At 48.7% G+C, this 26,098-nt stretch overlaps 2 protein-coding genes across 7 annotated transcripts in view; one reads left to right on the plus strand and one right to left on the minus strand.

Annotated features, from left to right (window-relative positions):
• Positions 1-1,217: 1,217 nt before the first annotated feature.
• LOC125104547 (basic proline-rich protein-like) overlaps positions 1,218-26,098 on the minus strand; it is a 44,040-nt gene continuing 19,159 nt past the window's right edge. The window contains exons 3-4 of the mRNA XM_047737104.1: positions 1,924-2,813; positions 1,218-1,448 (exon numbers count right to left, since the gene is read on the minus strand). Coding sequence (XP_047593060.1) covers positions 1,218-1,448; positions 1,924-2,813 — 1,121 coding nt within the window. The remainder of the gene's footprint in view (positions 1,449-1,923; positions 2,814-26,098) is intronic.
• The window catches only part of TRAF3 (TNF receptor associated factor 3), a 117,308-nt gene continuing 93,504 nt past the window's right edge, over positions 2,295-26,098 (plus strand). For 4 of the 6 annotated variants that reach the window (XM_047735362.1, XM_047735366.1, XM_047735368.1 and 1 more), the window contains exon 1: positions 2,295-2,501. The gene's annotated coding sequence lies outside the window, so the exon portion shown is untranslated. Of the gene's footprint in view, positions 2,502-2,661; positions 2,823-20,809; positions 20,943-26,098 lie in introns of those variants that run through there. The other 2 variants (XM_047735363.1, XM_047735364.1) reach the window with 2 other exon arrangements.

The following is a 26,098-nucleotide window of genomic DNA, read 5'->3' on the forward strand; positions in this document are numbered from 1 at the left end:
GCTGGGGCTCTGATATCTGCGTGCGCGTCTCCCAGGAACGCAGCAAACAGAACATATAATGCTACACAAATCCCTGGGAGAAATTTCTTTGTCCAGAAACGGTGTCCGCTTGTTGTTCCACGTTGCCATAGGGAACCGAAGGGGCTGCCCCCGAAAGGCAGAGGAGAGCTGTGATTGGCTCTCCTTGCTGCCCATCACTGCTGCCCCGCCGACTGACACTGCAGAGGCCAGAGGCCCCGCCCCCCAGAGCGGTGGCCCTGTTTGGGGCAAAATTATTCGTGCCGTCCCTTCGAGCTGGGGTTCTAGAACTGCGCGGACAGCTGGAGACGAGAAGGAAGGGGTCAGGGAAGAGGAGCAGGAGCAGGTCTCACCAGCAGAGGGCCCTCCCGGGGGGATCCTGAAGCCCGTCCGTCTCCCCATTCCCAGGGTTGCTTCCCGGCGCCCTGGGAGCACGTGGAGTCCCAGAAAACCCATCGGAGGGATGTCGGAAACGGCTACCTTGTTGCTTATTTCTAAAAACCCCAAATAGCCCAGCCTGGAGCTTTTTGGGCAGTCTTATTTTGGCAAAGCCTTAAGAAGAGCCTTTGCCCTATAGCGTGAGGCAGTAAGTGGGGTGAGCTCCTGGCCAGAGGGTCCGGGGACGGTGGTCTGAGGTGCTCTGGGGGCCCGGGAGGAGTCGGGCCAGGAGAAGCAGCCAGGACCCGACCCTTCCGGGTGGGCGGGAAAGGACTCCCAGGGCTCCGGAGGGGAACCCTCCATGAGGGGACCTCGGTGGCTGGCTGTCTCCGGCCTGTAACCCCGACGTGGTTGCTGGGGTCCTCTGCTCTGAACTCAGGGCGCTGTGCCCTTCGGGGGCCCAAGCAGGGCGCCACCGCAACCTGGGTCTGGGGCGGAGGTCCCTACCCCCACCCCGCTGCCGTGGCTGGGGACAGACACCTGCTGGGCCGATGGAACCTGTCCCCATGGCTGCGCCGGCCTGTGCAGACCGTCCAGGGCTCCGGAACCTTCCAAGGGGAAGCTGCAGGAGGAGATGCTGGACTTCCTGCCTCTCCTCACATGAGTCATTGGAGAAATACAGAAGGCTAACCCTGGTCTCAGCTCTGGTCAGGGACCTTCAGAAGCCTTGGTGGCAAGACAAAACGAAGAGCCCTTTCGGTTGCCCCGGGGTTGACTTGTAAACGTGGGGAGAGTTGGCTTGGAGGTTCCCCGAGAGCGGCTCAGCCTGGTGGGGTGCAGAGGGCTCGGAGGACCAGGGGACCCACGGAGGACTTGGGGGGCCGCGGCCTGGAGAAGCGGGCGTCCTTGGCCCTGGAGGCCGCCTCCACTGCACAGGCCGAGCTGGACGGAGGAGAAGCAGCGCGCGGCCACGGGGGTCCCCGTCCACTCGGGACGCCGGGCCCTCCGGCCCACTGGCCACCGCGTCCCCACTTGATGTGAGGCGCGGCTTCCTGGGTGTGGGAGGAGCCCAGGGAGGAAGGAGAGGAAACGCCCGCCGACAGGCGCTCAGACGGCCCTCTCAGGATGCGAGCGGAGGCCCAGATGGCCCGAGTCACCTTCAGCCCCACCCACCTGCGCGCGCGCGTGTGTGTGAGGCACGCGAGTGTGAGCGCCCGTGTGCGGCGTGCGTGGGGCTGTCGGCCGCTGTGTGAATGAGTGTGTGGTGCTAGGGCGCGCAAGCGTGTCTGTGCCCAGGTGAGCGGGAGCGTGCGTGTGTGAGGGCCCCGTGTTCAGGAATGCGTGTGTGAGAGCCCGCGTCGGCCAGGGTGCGGGTGCTGATGGGGAGCGTGTGTCTAGCGGCGCAGCCTGTGGGAGTGCGCGTGGCTGCGCGGGTGAAGCGGGTGACGCCATCGCTCTCGGCCGCCACCGAACCTGCACCTCTGGGGCCCACACGCGGCTGCGTGGCAGTTTTTTTTTTTTTTTAACCCGGAAAGGGGGGGACGGCGGGGCCCCGGGGGCGGGGGCCTCGCAGAGCGAGGGGGCGGGCGGCGCTGGGGGCGTCGGGGGCCGCCCGGGCTCGCGCCGCCGCGCCGTTGCTAAGGCCGGCAGGCGGGCGCCGGGCGGGCGGGCCTTAGCAACGGGAGGCGGGCGCGCGCGCGCGCGCGCGCGCGAGGCGAGTGGGGGGGAGCGGGGCCGCGCGGGCCGCGAGCGCGTGGGGCCCGGCCGGCTCGCCGGCTCCTGCGCTCCCACGCGCGCGCGCGGGCGGCGGGGGCGGGGCGGGCGCGCGCCGGGGCGCGCGCCGGCGGCCGGCGGGGATTCCAGCGCGCGAGAGGAAGTGCTGTGAGAGGGTGCGTGAGGGCGCGAGGGAGCGCGGCGCGGCGCGGCCGCCGCGTGCGCGAGCCGGGGTTGCAGCCCAGCAGGGACTTTCCAGCCGGCGGCGGCGGCGGCGGCCGCCGGCCCTTCCCCGCCCCCCGACATGGGGATGCCCGGGGAGCAGGACGCTGCGGACCGCGGCGGAGGACGCGCCCGGCGCCCCTGAGCCGGCCGAGCGGGGCGGACCGCGGGTAAGGGGCCGTGGCGGCGGCGGGCGGGCGGCGGGCGGGCGGGCGGCTCCATCCCCGGCGGCTCCTTCCCGCGCCGGCGGCGGCGGCGGTGACGGTGGCGCCGGCGGGCCCGGGGCCGGAGCGGGGCCGGGGCGGAGCAGGCCCGGAGCCCGGCGGCGAGTGCCCGGTGCGGCGCCGCCTCGCCCCCGCCCCCGCCCGGGCCCGCCTGCCCCCCGAGCGCCTCAACTTCGGAAAACTTTGTCCTCGAGGCCGGGCCCGGGGCCCGCGGGCCGGGACGCCCGCAGCTTTTCAGGAAACGGGGCGCCGAGGCCTCTTGGAAGCGTGAGTCCCGCGGGGTGTGGGAAGAGCCGGCATCGCCCGCGGGGCGGGGTGTGTGCGCCCAGGGAGGGCGCGGGCTCGGGGGTCCGCAGGCGCGGGCGGCGGGTGGCGGGTGGGTTTCTTCGAGCCGTTATTTAAAAGTTTATACTGAGTCATTGCTCTGCAGACGGACCTCAGACGGATTCCCGAGCGGGCAGCTGCAGTGGCCTCGAAGGCACGGCGCCCTGGGCTGCCGATCGGGGCAACAGGCTCCCATCCCACCCCTGATTAGTAGGGAAGGTCGGGCTGGGCTCCGGGGGGGGGGGGGGGGGGGCGGAAGATGGGCATGGCCCGTCCACGGTCTTTAAAATTTCCTCTCGAGGCGCCGGGCTCTCGCTCACGTACGCTTTGCCACGTTTTCACACTGTCACCCCGTCTGGGGACGTGTATTTAATACCTGGACCTGTAGGGAGGGTTGCGTGTGGCACCTTCTCTGCCCTCGGTCTGAAACGCAGCCTCAACATGGAAGTGGACGGATGGCCGTGGACGTGCCTGGAAATTCAAGAGCCCTCCGGATCGTGGACCGTTGAGGGGAACGGTTGTGTTTCACGTTTTTCCTATTAAGCGCTGAATCAGATTTCGGACTGAGATGCGGGTGTGTGTGTGTGTGCGCGCGCGTGTGCGGTCATTTATTTTTGTGGAGTCATAAAGGCTGTGCTGAGTAGCGTTACCTTACTGCTTCTTCATTTACATTCACAGCATACAACCGAGGAGGAGCCATAATTTTTTTTCCCCCTGGCATTTGCCGTGAATACACACACTGCTGAAGCTTTGGGAAACGTATTCTGTAATCTTCTCGGTTTCTGTAAAACCTTTATTTAGAGAAGTGACCTGGTGGACCGTCTGTCGGTGCTAAAATCTTCGCGTGTCTTTCCCATCCTTGAAAATGGCCTGTTAAAAAGACTGCAGCATATGTAGGGTGTCTGGCAGAATAGTGCACAGCCGTTCGGATTTTCACGTGAAAGGGGAATATGTGCCTTTTCACTCTGTTGGGACTGTAGAGATGCATATTTAGGATTAGTCTAAAGATGAAAAATTCTTCGACCAAGCAAAATAAGCGTTATTGGTGTGGAAGCTGGGAAATATATAAGAACGGAAATTCTTGGGAGTAGATGCTCATGACGGACATCCAGACAGACCTGGGATTCCAGCATCCCTACTTAAAATCAGCCCCTGTCATGCATGAGGTTTAAGACCTTAAGGTGTCTCACCCAGACGCCATCTGTTCCAGCTGTCACAATGCAGAAGCCAGGAAAGCAGAGAGAACTGGCAGGGAGAAGTCCAGCAATTTTTTTTTTTTTTTTTTTTTTTTAAAGACGTGTGAATTTGTGAGGGGAAAGAAGACCGATTATTTTCCTTGGATTCTATTCATGCATTTTGGACTCTGTAAGATGGCCTCACTTAGTAGGACGGTGTAAAGATATTTTACAGTGATCTGTTGTTTCTGTTAATACCATCAAAATATTCCTGCTCTGGTTCATGTCTGGAAGAAAGTCCTTCATTTAACTGAAACATCTGGGCTGCCTGTTGCTCTTTCCCCCTGTGTTTGGGATTTTGATTCTGTAAACACTCTGGCTAGAATCCCTTTATTATTATTATTTATTTATTTATTTATTTTTTACCGTGTAAAGCTGAGAGAGGCCTTTCTGGGGTATCACCAGGATAGATATGCTAATGAACTGAGGATGAGCATGATGTTAAAGCTGTACTTCAAGAAAGATAAAACCGTCACTGTGGTGTTGCAAGTCTGGGCTGGCTTGAGCAAACAAAGGAAATTGCATTAATTTTGCCCATCTCTATTTTCTCATCTTCATATAGCAGGACTCTCCAAACAGCAAGTGACCTGAACTATCAAGTATTATGCAACAGCTGAGTTTCGTGCCATGGTCAGTTTAAGAACTGTTTATTTGGTAGAGGAGACATCTGGGGACCAAGGCCCCTGTGCTGATTCCAGAGTCAGGACCCCTTGTGTGCTTTCTTACAGGTGTTCGTAGAGGAAGAAATATTGTTTTTTGGGTGAGGGGGGAGAGTCATAATATTGACTTCACATATGGACAGAAACTGGAAAGAGTTACTGAGTGAGAAAGAAGGAAGTGAGGCCAGTGGGTCTGGAAGGTGACCCGAGAGAGGGAGTCGAGGCCTAACTGGAGGTGATGCTTAGGTTTGTTTTGACTGGGAGGAGTAGAGCCTGAGGGAGAGGCCCGATGCCCGAGGGCGGGGGGGTGCAGTAGAGAGGTGAATGGGGCGAGGTGTCGCTTGCATCATAGCTGGAGGCTTTGGGTCCAAAGGAGTCAACGCACATAAAAGAAAATGTAATTTTGAACAGAAAGGAAAAATGTAGGAAAATTATGTGTGCTTGAGTAGAATCTATGATTCATAATTAACTAAAAATTACAAACGGCTTTCCCATTTTAAAGAGCCTTTATTGACTGGCTGGGTTTTGCACAACGATATTCTAGAGCAGTGGGGGGTGGGGGACTGACCAACCTAGGAAGGAGAGGTGAGGTTTTTATCATTAAGCAGTAAAATTTCTTTTGGCTAAAATTTGTTGTCTCACTGTGCAGACACCTTGGGCTGAGGCTGGCAGGTAGTAAGATGTCATAAATGTAGGTGACTGTGGGTTTCTCACAACTCCAAAAAGTGGGAATCTCTTGCTGAATTCTATATTCCTCGAGATAAGAGGATCATTAACTGGGAGTTGGGAATCTTTTTCTCATCTAACTTAATGTTCATTTAATGTGCCTCAAGTTCCCATAATATTCTTGTTAGCAGAGCTAGGATGAGTGAGCTACAGCGCCTGCCTTTAACCGCATGGTCTGCAGAAGAGTCTGCCCCTGTGCGCCAGGCAGGGAGATGCCCAACCACGGGTATTGGACCGAGACAGCACCAGGACTGAAGCTTGTGGCCAGAAGAGTGGGGAAAGTGGGAATTTACCACTTTGCCCTGGAGGGAACTGACCCTCAGCTGGAGAGGGAGAACCCACCAGGAAGAAACTGAGTAGTCGTGAAATGTCAGCTAAAGGGAATTAGTGGATTGCGTGGAAGACTGGAAGTATGGTGGGAATTCAGGAAAGGGGAACAAGCTTCTGGGTAGTTGGGGAAGGCGCTGGGCCGCTGTTGGGCCTCTTGCAGGACCCTTAGAAATGCAGAGAGAGAACGTCTCCCTACCCACCCTGTGTTTTGGTAAGATGAGATCTGACAGTTTGCTGCCCTTTCATTTCTTGCCAGTTAGATCCAGTGCTGGCGATGCCGCTGGGCAGTGCATTTCCAGTTGCGATGTTTTGTGTGCTGTCCTCTAGAGCTTAACCAGGAGCTCAAGTGGGTCAAGCGTGTGCTGCTGCCAGGAGGCCGACCTGCACTGGGGAGCGGAGCAGCGGGCTGGCGGCACAGCGCTGTGTCTACTGTTTCCATCGTAGGCAGGGAGTCTCCAAGAGTGGTGGTCAGGGAGGGGTGTAAATGTGAATAAAAAACATCGGTTCCTCGGGACCCTGTTCCCCCAACACCCGCCAACCTGTTGCCCCATCATCTGTGCTGAAATGACCTAAATCTCTTTAATTCTCAAGAAATAAAAAAATTGGGTCCTACAATTTCATGTCATGATTTACGTTTTTCTAGGGCTTGTTCTGTGCTGATTTAAACTTCGTTGTTTTTTTTTTTTTTTTTAAAGATTTTATTTATTTATTTATTTGACAGAGATCACAAGTAGGCAGAGAGGCAGGCAGAGAGAGAGGTGGAGGCAGGCTCCCTGTGGAGCAGAGAGCCTGATGCGGGGCTCGATCCCAGGACCCTGAGACCACGACCTGAGCCGAAGGCAGCGGCTTAATCCACTGAGCCACCCAGGCGCCCCATTTGTTGTTTTTTTTAATGGAGGTGATTGGATAACTTTTTATGAGGCCGTTCTCCCAAGGTTATCAGACCTGCTGTTCCGATACTCTGATTTCCTTTCCAATTTAAACACTGACTCTATGGCAAAACCCAAAAGCATGTTTATTGGAAACTTGGTTCCTTAAGTGGAGAGAAAAGCTAAATTGATTAACCAAGTAGGATAATAAAATCTGAGGACAATAGTAGTATCAGAGTGGTAAAACATGAATCTTCAGGAGTCATGATAATTATAGTGAAGGTTTTCAGAGACTGGCTTTGTACTCTGGAAGGTTAATGCCCAGTGGGAGGCCTGCATACACCGGAGGTAATAATGATGTACCCATTAGGCCTCTCCTGTCAGTGTTTGTCCAGAGCTGCAAGTTTGGGAGAGCCAAGAGACACGCCAGATGCCCACACAGTAATTCCGTGTGGTTTGGCTGCTAACATCTGCATTCGGGTGTGCCTTGTAGCTGCCTCCCTTGACTGTGCCCCCCAGCGCGCACCCCACCCCCTTCCAGCAGGCTTAGCTCCCTGGTTTGTTGCATTAAGAGGCTTGTATGATGGGAGACTTCATTTGACATTGTAATGTCCCTAGGTGCTTTTAATGACTTAGAAAGGAAGAATGGGGATACTAGTTCTTGGCTTTCCCTGCTCAGTAATGCCCTGAAGTCACAACTTTATTGTAGAAATTAAATTATATCCTTTTTGGATTAATACAGCCTGATGTTTGAGACATTATTATTTTTTTTAAAGATTTTATTTATTTATTTGACAGAGAGAGATCACAAGTAGACGAGAGGCAGGCAGAGAGAGAGAGAGAGAGAGGGAAGCAGGCTCCCTGCTGAGCAGAGAGCCCGATGCGGGACTCGATCCCAGGACCCTGAGATCATGACCTGAGCCGAAGGCAGCGGCTTAACCCACTGAGCCACCCAGGTGCCCTGTTTGAGACATTATTATAGGGCAAATTAAGTGTTCAGATTTCAGATGGCGTTTCTGTGTGAGAAAGGGCATGGCATGGCTTTAGCGTAGTATGTCTCAGGCCCTTAATGGGAGTCTAGGCCTGTTAAATTTAGCTTAATTTTAAAAAAAGATTTATCTTTTATTTTTTAAGTAATCTCTACACCCACCGTGGGGCTTCAACTCACGGCCCTGAGCTCAAGAGTCACACATTTGGTGATTGACCCAGCACGGCACCCCTTTATCTTAAGTTTTAATACAGATTTTATGCTGTACCCAATAATATGTCTGATTTTTTAAAAATATAAACACACTTTGTCTCCCAAATTTTTGAGTACTGTTAATTCTCCAAAAACTGCATTTTGTTTGTCCTTAGCTTCCCTAAGATCCCTGAGGGTTCCCTGTCACCCTACCATGTGTCCCTGGAGCTATCCATTCCCCAGCTTGAGAAGAGGAGGATCTGAATGCCAGTCCCGCCCTCTGTACTTGGGCAGGCTTTGGTTCTCTCTGCATAGGTTTCCCCATCTATAAAATGGGGCAGAAAGCATCATGCCACAGCGTCACGCTTGTTATTAGTGAAATGGACAATTAAAGCATTCTACTGATGTTATTTTTTTTTTTTTAGAGAGGGAGGGGTAGAGAGAGAGAGAGAATCTTCAGCAGGCTTCACCCCCCCCCCCACCCCCGTGCAGAGCCTGATGCAGGGCTTGATCTCATGACCCTGAGATCATGACCTGAGGTGAAATCAAGAGTCGTGCTTAACCGACTGAGCCACCCAGGTGCCCCGATGTTAATTTTCATAACAATAACTACTAATTCATAGGTAATTAAGATGTAAAATAAAAATGTTAAGATCTTAAAATATGAACATAATATATCCTTGCCTATGGTATGGACCATGGAGACTTTCTAATTGAATTCCCTCTTTTTATATGGGAGGCTTGGAGTTTTTGGGTTATTAACTGTTCCAAGTCAGGCAAAACATGGCAAGGATGGACTGTTCACCCAGACTAGAGTTTTTTCTTTACATTCTTCATTTGTCAAGATTTGCCCCAGGGAAGCTGCTTGGCCTCTACCCCAATTTAGGAGAGTTGGCAATTATTTGATCAACACACATTTTTTGAGAGCTTAGTCAGGAGCTGTGCTAGATGTCAAAGGCAAACAGTTGGGTTGCTGTATGATGACCATCCTCAAGGAGCTTCTGGAAGGTGGCGAGCCAGAAAGCCTGTGGGTTATGGCATGGTATGGTAGGTGCCGTGAGGGTAGACCAGAGGTCCTGAGGAAGCATGGGGTGCTGTGTAACTTGGGCTGGGGGATTCAGAGGTATTTTCTGGGGAGGACAAGCATGAGCTAAAGCTTGCAGAAGAGGAGAAGCATTGGCTGGAATAGTTGCATGTCAGAAGGGCCCATCAGTCTGAGGCTGTGCCCCATGGCTGTGCTTCAGGGAGATGCTTGGGAACAGGGAACTGGCTGCCTGTGGGGGCCGCCTCTGTGCCAGCCTGACCTTTGAAGAAGAATCATTCCCATTTTACAGATGAGAAAAATGAAGGGCAGTAGGCCCACTGGACTCTAGAGTTTGTGTTTTCATTACTGTGCTGTGTGGTTAGTTTAAGCTGAATTATAGTACAGTTTTGGATTTTGTTCGCATTCTAGACTTTTTAATTTTGTTTTCTGATTCTAGTGTTTTAGTTTTGCTGCTATGTAGTGCTTTTTAAAGAAATTGTGTATTTCTCCAGCATATGTTTTTCACATGCAGCCTTTACTTTCTTTAACATCTGCTCTCCTTGTATCGACTTATTTTTCTAGCCATTATTCCCTCCATTCCTTCTTTCTGTTCTGAGTTTTTTCCTTACAGCAGCAACATTGCATTCAACATCCTTTAACAAATTCAGTTAAGACGTTCTTTACTCTTGTGGTTCAGATGTTGCTTACATCTTGCTGAGTAGCAGTCCCAAACCTGATTTACTAATGTGTTTTCTTTCCTCTTTCCCTCTCTTAATTTACATTTAAACTGGTAGTCTAGTAATAATGATAGTATTTAGTCGTTATCTCTTTTTTTTTTTTTAAAGATTTTATTTATTTATTTGACAGACAGAGATCACAAGTAGGCAGAGAGGCAGACAGAGAGAGAGAGGAGGAAGCAGGTTCCCCGCCGAGCAGAGAGCCCGATGTGGGGCTCGATCCCAGGACCCTGGGATCATGACCTGAGCCGAAGGCAGAGGCCTTAACCCACTGAGCCACCCAGGCGCCCCAGTCGTTATCTCTTTATACAGTTTCACAAACATTAGCTTGTTAGCAGTGAACAAGTCCCCGAGGCCTGGTCACTCTGTAGAGAGCTTAATGGTCGCAGCCCAGCACCTTTGCATTTCTGCATCTGGAATGTAATTATAGCTACAAATGACTTATGGGAATATGAGTTAAAGGCAAGGACGCCTTCTCCAGATTTAGCAAGGAAATGATGTTGTTGAGCATTTTGGAGAAGATTTTATGTGGCTCTTCTGCTAGAACTGCTGTGCAGTTTTGAACACAGAACTGTGGGGGGGTGGGCGGCAGATAGTGATGGCTGGATTGAGGGGAGGAGGCTGGTTGCATAGCCATCAGTAGCTCCAGGAAGGGTTGTGAATCCTGGCACGTGGCTGGACTCCGAGGCTGCAAGTCAGGTTTGGAGTGGTAGAGGGTAGGTTCCTTCTTTTTTTTTTTTTTTTAATTTATTTATTTTTTTAAATATTTTATTTATTTATTTGACAGAGAGAGATCACAAGTAGGCAGAGAGGCAGGGAGAGAGAAAGGAGGAAGCAGGCTCCCTGCTGAGCAGAGAGCCCGATGTGGGGCTTAATCCCAAGACCCTGAGATCATGACCTGAGCCGAAGGCAGAGGTTTAACCCTCTGAGCCACCCAGGTGCCCCAAAATGAGACAAATTTATGTATGAAATGAGTATGGGTTTGAAATCAGGCCCGATTTAAATTCTGGTCCTTCCTTTAGCTAACTATGGTGGTATGTTACTTACCCCTTCTGAACCTCAATTTTCTCATTGATGAAAAGGTAGTTGTGAGGAATAAAAGTGAAAATATGAGTGAATGTGAGAACCTAGCATATCATAAGTGGTAATTCCTCTCCCTCTTTCCTTCCTGAGTGATTTCCTAAAAGGAAAACATGCCTTGTTAGCAAGGTGCATGACAGGCTATCTTGGGAGTATGGCTTGGCCCTGAGAGCTCTCCTGCAAGGAAACTGTAGAAGCAGCATATATTGGACGATAAAGAAACTATTTGTAATAAAGAGTAAAATTATTATTATTATTTTTTTAAAGATTGCATTTTTTTAAAAGATTTTATTTACTCATTTGACAGACAGAGATCATAAGTAGGCAGACAAGCAGGCAGAGAGAGAGGAGGAAACAGGCTCCCTGCCGAGCAGAGAGCCTGATGCGGGGCTCGATCCCAGGACCCTGTGACCACGACCTGAGCCAAAGGCAGAGGCCTTAACCCACTGAGCCACCCAGGCGCCCCAAGAGTAAAATTATTTTTAGAAAAAGAATTTTTGCATGCGATGATTTTGACAATATTTGCATTTTAGTTCTAGTATATTATTATTTAGCAGAATAACATTCTTCAGTTCATTCTAGTCTCTGTTCAAATGAATACTTCTTCCAGGAGGTCTTCTCTTAACAGAGTTAAAAATAGTCCATGCTGTCACTCTCTAGTCTCTTACCTTACTTTTTAAATTCATAGCAGAATTTATGGCACCTGGGTGGCTTAGTTGTTGGGTGTTTGCCTTTGGCTATGGTCATGGTCCCAGGTCCTGGGATTGAGGCCCACATCAGCTCCCTGGTTGACGGGGAGCCTGCTTCTCCCTCTCCCACTCCGCTTGTGTTCCCTCTCTCACTTGTCTCTCCCTATCAAATAAATACATAAAATCTTTAAACAATAAATTTTTAGCACAAAATTTTGTTTACCATCTTAACCCACGTACTCGGGAAGTGCCTGGTGTGTGGTAGGTGCTCAAGTATTTGTATGGATGAATCCATATACTGTAGTCTAACCCCATTTTCTTTTATTGAGTTTTTTATGTTATTCACAGAACATGCAGTTAACCATTTAAGTGTGCAGTTCAGTGGTAGTAGCGCATTCACGGTGTCGTGCAACCACCAGCTTGCTTTAGTTTCAGCACTCTCCATCACCCCGTAGACAGTCCTTATGCTCGCTAAGTCATCATTCCCCATGCTCTCTTCCTCCCAACCCTGGTCACCTCTCATCTGCTTTCCGTCTATGGATTCGCCTTCCCTGGACATTTCATACAAGAGGGACTGTACGACCTGTGATCTGTTGTGTCCAGCTTCTTTCAGTTAGTGCAGTGTTTTTGAGGTACAGCTAAATTGTAGCATGTGTAAGTATTTTGTTCCTTTTTATGGCTGAATAATATTCTGTTGTGCGTGTGCGTACCACCAATTTCTTATCCATTCATCCACTGATGGCCGTTGGGTTGCTTTCCCCCACTTAGCTATTAGGAATAATGTGTTCAGGTCCTCTGTGTAGACATGTATTTTCATTTCTCTTGCATAAAAAAAACCTAGGAAATGGGATTCCTGGGTCATACAGTAATTCTGTGTTTATCTTATTCCTGCAAGCAATGTACTAGGTTCCAATTTCTGTACATCTTTGCCAATATTTATGTATGAATGTATGCATGTGTGTATGTGCATATATATGTACATAAGCTATTCTAGTGGATGCAGAGTGGTATTTTCATTATAATTTTGTGTTTCCTTAATGGCCAGTGATAATTGAACATGTTGTAATTGTGTGTCTTTTTTGGAATCATGTCCATTCAAACCCTCTTCCCATGTTTTAGTTGGGTTGTTTATCTTTTTGTTGTTGGATGAATTCTTTATATATTTTAGATACTAAACCCTTATTAAGTACGTGGTCGACAAATATTTTCTTCCATTCTGTAGGTTTTTTTTTTCACATGCTTAATAAATGCCCTTTGATGCACAAAAGTTCTTAATTCTGATAAAGTCCAATTTATTATTTTTTTTTCTTTTTATTGCTTGTGCTTTTGGTATCAAATCTGAGAATCTGTTCCAAATCTGAAGTCATGAAGATTTATCCCTGTATTTTATAGCTTTAGCTCTTACATTTAGGTCTTTGATCCATTTTGAGTTAATTTTTTTTTAAGGTTTTATTTATTTCTTTGACAGAGAGCGCAAGTAGTCAGAGAGGCTGGCAGAGAGAGAGAGGGGAAAGCAGACTTGCTGCCCAGCAGAGAGCCCGATGCAGGGCTCGATCCCAGGCCCCAGGGATCACGACCCAAGCCAAAGGCAGAGGCTTTAACCCACTGAGCCACACAGGCGCCCCTTGAGTTAATTTTTATATATGGGGTGAGCTAGGAGGCCCACTTCATTCTTTTGGATGTGGTTATACACTTGTCCCAGCACCATTTGTTGAAGGGACTGTTCTTTTCTCCATTGGATGGTCGTGGCACCCTTGTTGGAAATCAATTGGCCATAGATCTTTGAATTTATTTTTTGTCCTCTCAATTCTGCTGTCTTGATCTGTATGACTGTTCTGTATGATCTGTGTGTCTATATGATTGTGTAGCCATATGATCTGTATGACTGTTCTGTATGATCTGTGTGTCTATATGATTGTGTAGCCATATGATCTGTATGACTGTTTTGTATGATCTGTGTGTCTATATGATTGTGTAGCCATATGATCTGTATGACTGTTCTGTATGATCTGTGTGTCTATATGATTGTGTAGCCATATGATCTGTATGACTGTTCTGTATGATCTGTGTGTCTATATGATTGTGTAGCCATATGATCTGTATGACTGTTCTGTATGATCTGTGTGTCTATATGATTGTGTAGCCATATGATCTGTATGACTGTTCTGTATGATCTGTGTGTCTATATGATTGTGTAGCCATATGATCTGTATGACTGTTCTGTATGATCTGTGTGTCTATATGATTGTGTAGTCATATGATCTGTATGACTATTCTTATGCCAATGACACACTGTTTGAATTACTGTAGCTTTGTAGAAACTTTTGAGGTAGTATGAGAAGTATGAGTCTTTCCACTTTATTTTTCTTTTTCAATATTGTTTTGACTACTTGGGACCTCTTGTAGCTTCATATTAATTTGAGGATCAGTTTTTCTCTTTCTGCAAGAAAAGATCACTAGAATTTTGATCAGGATTGAATTGAATCTGCTTTGGGGAGTTGCTGTTGTAACAATAACTAAGTCTCCAGATCGATGACCGTGGAGTGTCTTTCCACTTATTGACGTTTTTTAAAAGATGTTATTTATTTATTTGACAGACAGAGATCACAAGTAGGCAGAGAGGCAGGCAGAGAGAGAAGGGGAAGCAGGCTCCCCGCTGAGCAGAGAGTCCGATGCGGGACTCGATCCTAGGACCCCAGGACCATGACCTGAGCCAAAGGCAGAGGCTTTAACCCACTGAGCCAACCACTTGGAGCCCCAAGTGGAGCCCCAACCACTTATTTACATTCTTAATTTCTTTTAGCAAGATTTTGTAATGTCAATGTACGAATCTTTCACCTCCTTGGTTAAAGTTATTCCTAAATTGGGGCGCCTGGGTGGCTCAGTGGGTTGAGCTGCTGCCTTCGGCTCAGGTCATGATCCCAGGTCCTGGGTTCGAGCCCCACATCGGGCTTTCTGCTCAGCAGGGAGCCTGCTTCCTCCTCTCTCTCTGCCTGCCTCTCTGCCTACTTGTGATTTCTCTCTGTCAAATAAATAAATAAAATCTTTAAAAAAAAAAGTTATTCCTAAATATTTTGTTCTTTTGGATATTTTTTACATGGAGTTGTTCCTTAGTTTTCTTTCAGATTATTCATTGCTAATGTATAAAAACAACTGATTTTTGTGTGGTGATCATACACCCAGACTTTGCTGAATTTGGTTATTACCTCTGGCAGTTTTCTGGGATTTTCTATATATAGAATCATGTCATGTGCAAATAGGGATAGTTTATCTTTCTTTCCAATTTGAATATCTTTTTTTTTTCTTTCTTTTTTTCTTTTTCTTGACTAATTGCTCTGGCTACTCCTTCTATAGTGTTGAATAGTAGAAGTGAAAGCAGATGTCTCTGTCTTGTTCCTGGTCTTAGGGGAAAGTTTGCAGTCTTTCATCATTGATTATGAAGTTAGGTGTGGGTTTTTTCTTTCTTTCCTTTTTTAATAAATGCCCTTTATCATGTTAAGGAAGTTCCCTTCAATTCCTGCTTGTCTGAGTGTTTTGCTATGAAAGAATGTTGAGTTTTGTCAGATGCTTTCTGTGTGTCTATTGATATGATTATGTGGTTTCCCCCCCTTATTCTATGAGTGTGGTGTATTTACGTTAATTGATTTTGGTATGTTGAACCACCTTTGCTTTCCTGGGATAAATCTCATTTTTCCAGGGTGTATCATCCTTGTAATGTCTTGATGGATTTGATTTGCTAATTTTTTAAAAAGATTTTATTTATTTATTTGACAGAGATCACAAGTAGGCAGAGAGAGGAGGAAGCAGGCTCCCCGCTGAGCAGAGAGCCTGACCAGGACTTGATCCCAGGACCCTGAGATCATGACCTGAGCCGAAGGCAGAGGCTTTAACCCACTGAGCCACCCAGGCGCCCCAATTTGCTAATATTTTGTTGAGATTTTTACATCCAAGTCATAAGGGATATGGGTTTTTAGTTTTCTTGTGGTATCTTTGTCTGGCTTTTGTATCAGGGTACCAACTGCATTTTGATCGGACATCCTGTTTCTTCAGAATTTTGAAAACTGCCCTGTCCTCAGAAGTGTGTGGAAAATTCTAAAATTTTGAAGCAGACAGGATGATGATCATGCCATATACCTCCCTGCTTCCCAATGCACAGCTGCCCTTCATGGCCTATCCCTGGGAAAATCCTGGCTGACAAACTACCGTAACTCTCTACCAGAGGACAATGGAGGAGGGGACACTATTAATGCCAGGACAGGAGTGAGATGTGCTTGCCATTTTCTGAAAAAGCTACAGATTGTCCCGGGTAATGATTGCTGAGTAACACTGTCCTAAGCATCAGTGACCCAACACAGCAGTAATCTATTTTAGATCTCATGGTCCTGTGAGTTGATCAGGCAGGGTTCAGCTGGGTGGTTTTTCTGCTGTGTATGGCATTGACCGAAGTCACTCACTGGTATTTATCTGGCACTCAACATGGCTGGATGGTTGGAAGGCCTGGCTTAGTGGTTCTTCCCTTTCCATGTACCCTCAGGGCCTCTGCAGTTGGCCCCCGTGCCGGGGTGGGTGGACTTCCTACATGGCAGCCCAGGACTCCTACAGTGGGGATTTTAGGAGAGGAAGCAGCGGCCGACGGATGGTGCAGCGTTATTGCTGCTGTGTTCTATGGTCCAAGAACCCGCAAGGTGCTCCTAGTTGTGGGGAGAGGGGACACATTGTCTAGCTCTTGTTGCAAGGAGTGTCAAAGAACTTGTGGCTCTCTTTAACTTGCTGTGTTGTGTATGGTGGTTCAATTCCCGTGCTGTCGGCAGTGTGTTGTATACACTTCGTAAGACAGGCTCTTGTGGGCTAAAATGGAAACTCCAGCTGTTGTGTGTTTTCTGTCTTCTGTGAGAAAATGCATTCTGTGTTCTCAACCAAGAATTCATGAATAAAATTTTGGAATGCACCCATTCATAAAATGGTAATTCATAAAATGGTAATAAAATGTATGTTTTATTTACTTAATCAGCAGGCATCCTTGATCATCTGTTTGTCAGGAGTTTTTCAAGTACAACTTCGGGTCTATAAATTCTCCCTTCCTGTTAGTTCATTTTTTATTTAATATATATATTTTTATTTTAAATAGGCTTCATGCCCAGCATGGAACCCAACACGGAGCTTGATCTCACGACCCTGAGATGAAGACTTGAGCTGAGATCAAGAGTCTGATGCTTAACTGACTGAGCCACCGAGGGGCCCCTCCTATTAGTTCATTTAAAAAATTACTTGAAAATTCACTTTCATTTTGTAGAGTGTTGTGAAATTGAAGCTTGTATTTTTCTCTGTTCTTTTTCTTCCTCTCTCTCTCTCTGTTCTTAAAAATAGCTTCATCGAGAAAAAATTAGCCTACGTATCCTAAATTTCCTGTGTTCACCCTAGATCATTCTAGTAAATCCCCTAGAGACTTATTAGAATTAAGTTATGGCTGTTTATGTAGAAAAGTGTGGGATAATTTGACAGCATGTGAAGAGGTGTGTACACATTAGTTGTAACACGGAAATCACATTTTCTGTAAACCCTGCTTTCTCAGCCTTTCTCAGCTGATGATTGCAACACTATTTGAGCAAGCGAATGTGATGAGGTCATAGAGGAGTGAGAGAGTGGATTTAAATAACGAAACAAGAAATCTGCATCTGTATGGGGACAGAGGGGTGTGGAGAGGCTAGGCTCTGTGTCTGTGTTCCCTGTGCGCCCTTCACCCTTCGCCTGGAGCAGGAGGGGGGGGGGGGGGGACGACGACAGAGCGGATACAGCGCTGCTATGCCAGCATCCCTGGCCAGGAGGCTGGCCGCCATATCAGCTGCCCGGTCCTCTGTTTCCCAAGCGGACTGTGCCTTTGTTCCCAAATACCTACCACTCCTGGGCATCTAACCTCCTCTTCAAAGTAAGCATGGATGAAGAGAATCAACCTCTTCAGTTTGGTGATACAGAGTGCCTGACTCGTGCATGCAATTTCAGGGAGTCGTGGGAGTTCCTGAATCCTCTCCTGTCATGCCCGAGGTCAAGAGCCTGTGGTCTAGACGGTCTGAGGATTTTTATAGCAGTGAAGTTTCATGCACACACATGCCCATTTCTTGTTCTGCCCTTTTGCTGATTCCGTAAGCCTGCTGACCTTTGGCATATCATCAAGGAGAAAATAACTGCTCTGTGCAGGTCTTTGGGGCGCTTCTTTTGATACTACTTGCCTTTTTCACTCACCATCACCTTCAAGATTCTCTACACCATAATGTGGTGGCTGTGGCCTGGAGGTGACCCGCATCGGGGCTGAGGAAGGGTAATGAAACTGCAGGACTGGGAAGGGTGGTAACCCAGGCAGGGAGGATGGGGGCAGGAGGGCGGCGGCATTTCCCATAACCGATCATGTGCCCTGGCTCCTCTGCTCTGGTTCATATGAACAAGGTGTTTCCTTATGTTAAGATGAATTAAGATGGTTACCCTTGCTTTTCATTTTGTTTTAGGGTTCTTGGGAACTGCATCGGATTTTAGTCACTTTTGCTTGGAGTGGAATATATAAGGTATAGTTTAACCTGAAACAGCTGTCTGTGAGGCCTGTCCACTGAGGTCCCAATTCTGCATGTGATAAAAGGCTCTTAAAGCTTTAATAGTCTTTTTTTTTTTTTTTTTAAGATTTTTATTTATTAGAGAGAGAGAGAGAGAAAGCACAGAGGGAGAAATAGGCTCCCCACGGAGCAGGGAGCCTGACACAGGGTTCCATCCCAGGACCCGGAGATCAGGACCTGAGCTGGAGGTAGATGCTTCACCGGCTGAGCCACCCAGGGACCCAGAGCTTTGACATTCTATTCTTCTAAGTCTAACACTACGCATGTAAAAGTTTCTAGAATATATAGAATGGTGGAAAGTGTGGAAGAGTATTTGTTGGTACTGGAGAGGTTGAGTGAAGGAGCTGGGAGTCTTGCTGCAGTGGAGGGACGAGATCTGAGTAGGAGTCAGGATCCCACAGGCTAGGCCCCACCATCTTCGTGCTCCTGGCAAGCTGTTTAACCTTTGAAACACCTGTATGCTTTCACGGTAGATGGGGACAGTGGTGCCATGGTCGTTGTGGAAATAAAATAACAAGCTTTTAAAAATTCACCAGAAAAAAATGGTATTTAAACTTTAAGGAACTTGCATTTTTTCAGCCTGGAAAAGAGAAGATAGAGACTATGCCCTCCAAACATTCAGCGTTTCAGCATGTATTTATCTACCGTGTGCCTAGCTAGGTTTGGGTGGTCAGTGTACTTCTGTGTGCGTCTGTTAAGTATATAAGGAAAAATAACATTTAAATGAACACTGACCAAATTCGGTTTAATGGCATAAACTTTTATAGAGACTTCACAGGTGCCGGTCATGCGGTGTGGATATGCATGTGGAATACTAAGTGAGACACTCTGTGTTCTCAAGAAATTAAGGCTGCCCACTTCAATCTAGGACATTATGCTTTATGAAAGAGGCATGTGTTGACCAGCACAGGCTGTCCTCTAACAAAATACCAGAGGTCGGGGGCTTGCACAACAGGAGTTTATTCCTCACTATTCTGGAGGCTCAAGGCCTAAGAGTGAGGCGCTGGCCCAGTCAGTTTCTGGTTGAGGGCTCTCCTCCTGGCTGGCAGATGGCCCCCTTCTGACTGTGTCCGTACGTGGTGGGGAGAGACAAGAAGCAAGCTCTCTTCTGTCTCTTCTCATTAGGGCCCTTAATTACCTGTCAGATACCATCACAGCAGGAGTTAGAGTGCCACTACATAAATTTTGAGGGGCCGCACACAGTATGTACATAGTAGTCTGCCTGCAACCCCCCCAAATTCATGTCCTTCTCACATGCAAAATACATTCATTCTATCCCAGCAGCCCCCAAAACCTTAACATAACCTCTGAAATCCAAAGTCTTATCTAAATATCATCTAAATCAATGTGCGTGAGCCAGTGACTGGTCTTGAGGCAGAATTCCTCTCCAGCTGTGAACCTATGAAACCGGGTAAGTTAGGAGCTTCTACAGTGTAATGGGGCAGGCACAGAATAGCCGTTCCCTTGCCGAACGGGAGCAATAGGAGAGACAAGAGGGTGGCAGGTCCCAAGCATGTCCACACTTAGCCAGGCCAGTTCCGTTAGATCTTAAGGCCTGAGAAGGACTTCTTCGGTTTGATTTTCTGCTTCCTTCACCCTTTGGGGTGGAGGTCCCACCTCTTCTGGATGGGGGGTTGTAGCCTCAAGGCTCTAGGAGGCTATTGGCTGGCCTGTTGAAATCTACGCGATGGCCACCCACCTTGGAAACTGAGGAGGCAGCTCCCAGGATCTCTGCATGGCCTGCAGAGCAACAGAACAAAAAGTGGCGGGGCGTGGGGGATGGGGGGCGTGCAGGTTACCGATGAGTAAGTTAGCAAGCTAGCATACAGGTCCGAGTGGGACTCTTGGGTTTCCATGAGGACTGTTACCAAATGAGCCTCTGCAGAGAACTGACAGTAGGTATTTGCTGGGCTGGAGCACATACGTGTCATTCCAGAAGTGACCTGACACTGGGTGTGGAAGAGGTTGGCTAATTCAGGATTTTGGAAGCAAAATTTGAGTTCAGGTGGCATTAGGGGCAGATTTGCATTGTGGAAGGCCTGTTCCCAGTCTTCTTTGGACGGGCGTGTTCAGTAGAAGCTGGCAGACCCCTGTGCGGGGAGCAGACTGCTGACCACTAATGTCCCTTTCAGTCTTAGGACTCAGTGAGCGTAATTTAAAATCCACAACTTGATTTGTGTGTGCAGATTCCTCTCTGTTCATGGACTGATACCACAGTGTACCTCCGCATAAGAACGAGAAGTTCTTTTGCATAGTCTTGTGCTAAATACTTGTCTCTGTCAGCTGGCCGCAGCAGGCCCTTCGAGTTTCGCACTTTTGTGGTTGTCCTGTAAGACTTTGCCTTTAGGGTGCTTTGTCTAAGATTTCAGTGGTTTCAAGGGAGGAGAAAAATGCTTATGACCGCAGAGCCTGGGATAGCTGGGGTATTCCGTCCGTGAGGGATTTAGTAACAGTTCCTGGTCAGGACTGAAAGCCTCCCAGACTCCTCCAGGGAACTCAGGGCCTCTAGTGGAAGTCCTGACTGGGCTTGCAGGCTGCCTTCGCAAGAGTCTTACTTTATCAGTGATTTCTTTTCTCCTAATGGTTTCATGTCAGTGATTTTGAATCCTGCCTGGACATTAGAATTATTAGAAAGAATCACAAAAGCTGGGGGGCCCCACTTCAGATGATTTCAATCAGTTAAGACCTCAGAAATCAGATTTAATGGCTATCTTTGAGAAGTCCCGAGGGGATGCAGACCCTGAGCCGGGCCTGAGAGTCTGTGGTTTAGTCGAAGGAGCACATTTCTTTCTCCCACAGGGGATGAGCCATCAGCAGCACCTTTCCAGGTGCCTCGGAAATGCAGGGCACCCTCCCCGCCCCACCAGAACTGCTGGTTCCCAATCTGTGCCCCGGTGGAGTTTTCAGGGTTTCCTGATGGCCATGCTCACAGGTATGAAGTCCTGAACAGGCTTTGGGCCAGAGAAGCAGGGTCCCAACCCTGCCTCTCTTTCTCAGCTTGCGTCAACTTGAGCAAGTTACTAGACCTTCCTGAGCCTCAGGTCGCTGCATGTGAGATGAGGACAGTAAGGCAGGCCCCCAGTTCCCTAGCCACAGCCTCTGGAATGGAATGACACTGTCATGTATTTGGTGCCAAGCCTGAGCTGAGCTGCAGTGAGGTTACATGTAATCTCCGTTCCACTTACTCTGAATATTCCGTATCTTACTGCAGACTGTTGGAATTAATGAGTTTTCTGTGGGCACTGTCCCGGACGTCACTGGCGGCGTTATGTAAGTTATAATATACACACATAGGATTTCCTTTCTAAAACCCAAAAAATATCTATACTCTGAAGCACCTCTGGCTTTGGTTTTGGGTGAGAGACTGTGGAGCTGAGGAGATTCAGCTGCTAGGTGGTCGCAGGGGGTGAGTGCGTATCCTATTAGCATGTCTGTCCGTATACCGAACTCCGGCAGTTAACAGGCGGCCGACGAACGCAGCTATTACTACTCCTTTAATTCCTCCATTCGTGTGTTTATGCTTTCCCCATCTGGTTTCTTTGTTTTCCCACCTTTATATTTGGCATGCCAGACTTTATTCTTCAGATAATTTAGTATTTTCCATAAACCGTAACTAAATTGAATCTATAGGTAGGTGTCCGTCATCTACTCCGCATGTGTCTGGGCTGGACGTCGTGGCAGTGTGTGTATGACATGGTTCCTGCTGACCAAGAGCTTAGAAATTAGTCCTAGAAAGGGAAAACATGGAAGGCTTTTTTTTTAAGATTTTATTTATTTATTTGATAGAGACACAGCGAGAGAGGGATCACAAGCAGGGGCAGTGGGAGAGGGAGAAGCAGACTTCCTGCTGAGCAGGGAGCCCGACTCTGGGCTCAATTCCAGGACCCCGGGATCATGACCTGAGCCGAAGGCAGACGCTTAATGACTGAGCCCCCCAGACATCCTGGAAGGTTCTTAAAAAAGAATATTCAATAACATTTCAGGCCAAGAGGCCTGGCCTCCTGGCAAGCTTCCACAGAGGAGGTGGGATTCTTGAGGGCTTGAAGGACCCTTATGCTTTAGAGTGAAAGGCTCTCGGAACGTTAGCGCTTCTCCTTTCACCCCGTTGGTGCAGCCTCGGGGCAGTGTGGTATGGTGGCTGAGGGTGTGGACCCCATAGGCTAGCTCTGGCCCTCTCACAGCCTTGTGGCTTAGGGCAGTCTCTGACCTCTGTCAGCCTCTCTTCTGACACCTCTAAGTGTGTGATGACCACTGTGTGTATCGAAGAAACGAGCACAGATGGCATTCTTTTTTTTTTTAATTTTAAAAAAATTTTTAATAAACATATAATGTATTTTTATCCCCAGGGGTATAGGTCTGCGAATCGCCAGATTTACATACTTCACAGCACTCACCATAGCACATACCCTCCCCAGTGTCCATAACCCCACCCCCCTCTTGACCCCCTATCCCCTAGCAACCCTCAGTTTGTTTTGTGAGATTAAGAGTCTGTTATGGTTTGTCTCCCTCCCGATCCCATCTTGTTTCATTTATTCTTTTCCTAACCCACAAGCCCCCCACGTTGCATCTCCACTTCCTTGTATCAGGGAGATCATATAATTGTCTTTCTCCGATTGACTTATTTCACTAAGCTTAATACCCTCTAGTTCCATCCACGTCATCACGAATGGCAAGAGTTCATTTCTTTTGATGGCTGCATAGTATTCCGTTGTATATATATACCCCATCTTCTTTATCCATTCATCTGTTGATGGACATCTAGGTTCTTTCCATAGTTTGGCTATTGTGGACATTGCTACTATAAACATTCGGGTGCACGTGCCCCTTTGGAGCACTACGTTTGTAACACAGATAGCATTCTTGACTTGGAGGAGTGACCCTATGAAGTCGGCTAAACACTTGGACATTTTTACTTATGTACCTTTATAAACAGCTCCCACTCCCCGTCCTCTTGTACTTAACTTTACATTGTGGAGACCTAGAATCTTGGGTTCTCTGATACTCTTTGGTGCACAGTAGTGGACAGTAGCAGTCCCTAGCTTCCCACTGGGAGGCCCCCTAGCGACAGAAGAGTGGTCGTGTGACTTGTACCCTCTGCAGGGCCGGGGTGTAGCATTCTGAAGCAGCCTGTTCTTAACTCATGGTTTCTGTAGTCTGTTTTATCTGAAATTGGTACGAATTTTACATTCTGTTATATAAAATATGTTCTAATGTTACAAACCTCTGAACGTCCTTGTTTATCAAAAGTGACCTTCGGGCTGAGATAATGTGCCACTTGTTCACTTGCTGTCCTGGCGCCCGTGCGTGCTCCGGCACTCCAAGAAGCCCGAGAAGGGATCCAGAACAGAGTCCGCATGGAGACCCACGTCTTGAACACCTCCATGGCTTGTCCGCGGAGCTAGTTCCGACCCGCAGAGTTCATTTGCTCCCCATGTATCTTTGGTGCCTTTTGATTTAGATCATTTTGGTAATTGGCACTAGTTTTGATCTTACTTTCAAACATTTTGATCTGTAGCCCGTCACTGCCAGTCCCGTCGAGGGGCCCTGGAGGGCTGGGACTCGCTGGATGCTTGCTCTGTTGTGAGTGTGCTCTGCGCCGGGAGGAAACAGTGACGACCTCCAAAGCTCTGTGGTACAGGGATGTGGGAATCTGACACTACAGATGTCTCGCGGCAGACTTGCTAGCTTGCTTGCAGACAGCAGTGTGACAGAAGCAGCGACAGGAGAGAATGCCGGGATAAGGCCGGACCACTCCCAGTCCCTGGGTTCTGGGGTGCTGGAAGCCTGCACCTTTGAACAGAGGTTTGGCCCTGGACAGCAGACAGGCCCTCCTCGGGGACATTTTGGGGCCTGCAGCCATGACTGCCAGAGGTTTCTGTCGGCCCCTCCCCCAGCTGGCGTGCAGCGGTGCTGAGGACGCACCAGGGAGCTGCCTACACGCGACCACCCCCGTGATGACCCCCAGTCTCACAGGTGTTAGAGCAGCTCTGCAAGGCCGTGTTTCCCGTGTGTCTTGAGGGGCTCTGGTGAGTACAAGCATTTTACTTGGCGGATCTTCATCCTGTGGAGGTGGGGAGGCTTGGTAATGAGTTCCCCCACGCAGTCAGGCATCACAAGTAGGCAGGCCGGAGTGTGGGGGTGGGGAGGGAAGCAGACTCCCTGCTGAGCAGAGAGCCAGATGCGGGGCTCCATCCCAGGACCCTGAGACCATGACTCGAGCCGAAGGTAGAGGCTTAACCCACTGAGCCACCCAGGCGCCCCAAGATTCTCACATTTAAACTTAGACTCTCGCCAAAGGAAATGTTAGCATTTCTTGATATCATGGTTCAAAACCCTGCCAGGATGGGTGTGTGTGTGTGTGTGTGTGTGTGTAAGTACCGTTTTGCTTTCGGTTTCACTAGAGGATGTAATTTGGGCCAGTTGTTTTTAAGTGAGCATTTCAAACTTAGAATTTCATCCCTGTTTCCTTGGCTGTGTTAATAATAGGAAAAGACCACTTGGTCGTAGATAATTGTTCTCCCAAGGGACATGTCTAGAAACTTGTTTGTGGGGGTGGAAATGGGAGAGGCTACTGGTATCTGGGGAGTGCAGGCCAGGGATGCTGTAACGTCCTGCAATTCCCCCCATGACAAAGAATTACTGGCCTAACATGGCAGTACTGCTGAGGTTGAGAAACCTGGTGTAGATGGTCAGAGACGTTCTTTCCTTGATTTCCAGGAGATATGTGATGATTAAGATTCAGTATTTTTGCAAGGTGAGGTGCTTTCTACAAAAATTCAATCTTTAGTCATTACATGAAATCTTAAGGAGTCAAAAAAAATCTTTTAACATAGTGAGCATCTACTAGAAGTATGTATTACAGTCAGCAGAGGGAACTGGGAGGTCAGAGTGCCCTCAATGGAAGCCCAGATGTCCATTAGTCTGTTTGGATAAACTCCCCCTGAGTTACCCATAATTTACATTGAAACTTTAGTTAGCGGGATGGGAATTTTTGAGAGGGTACCATTAGAAAAATAAAAGAATTTTCCAGCTGTGGTTCCCAAGTTCCCCAGACTTGTCTTTAACCCATAGTCTCTTTGAGCTTTAGCCCATGTATTTACTTAAAAGCTGTTGACGAGTCCTCAGTATGTGCCAGACACCATGCCAGGTGCCAGGGACACAGCAAGAAACGACATAGGCAGCTTCCCGTCCTCATGAAGCTCATGGAGCCTGTGTGGTTCGGCAGGGCTTGAGGACAGATCGGGAAGTCCAGGTGCTGCTTCCAGAATAGAGCAGGGTTGGTGGGTAGGGGGTGAATTGAGAGTGGGGCACTTGCGGTGGCTGGTCTAGGGGGAGCTTGCTGGTGAGAGCCTTGCAGGAGGGGCGTTTTGTCTACGAGCCCCGAGCAGGAGTGACCAGACGCGACTTAGGCTACTTGTAGTTTTCACTTAGATGGCGCCTAACTTGTCCCCAGTGAACTCTGAACCCCGATCCTTTCTACCCATACCCAGTCGCTTCAGTGAGAACACTGGGGAGCGCTCCTTGATCCCTGTCCTTGTTTCCCATTCTGTCTGTGGCACTCAGGCCTGTGTCCTGCTTTTTCCCACCTCCCTGGTTCCCAGCCAGGTCCAGGCCTCTTGCCCGTGTCCGTGGCCCCTGACTGGTCTCTCCACTTGTCCCGGGTTACTCCAGGCCCTTCCCCACATAGCTGCCACTGAGATCTTTTAGGAACGTAGGTTCCTCCTGTCCTTCACTGAAAACCCTTTAGTGGCTTCCCACGGTGCTCAGAAAATACAGCATCCCTCCTCTCCAGGCCCTGGACAGCCCTTCCTGACCAAGCTCTAGATGATCTAGCCTCTCTGTGGGCTTCTTCCCAAAAGAACCTGCCTGCTCAAAGGTTGTGTCCATCCTCCTCTGGACTGCCCTGGCCTGCCCTGCCTGCGTGTTCATCCCTCTTCCTCTGTGGTGGGGGCGCGGCGGGGGGGCTGGAACCTGTCTTCCTGCCCCTGCTCGCTGGATTCCCGTTGCCCTGTTTCCTGCAGGTGCGCTCGGATGTCCACGCGGTGCCGAGCCCTCTTCTGCCGGCCGGCGTTAGTTGAGAGATCACTC

Source organism: Lutra lutra, chromosome 7 (genome assembly GCF_902655055.1).
Source record: "Lutra lutra chromosome 7, mLutLut1.2, whole genome shotgun sequence".
In the NCBI taxonomy this organism is placed as follows: Eukaryota; Metazoa; Chordata; class Mammalia; order Carnivora; family Mustelidae; genus Lutra; species Lutra lutra.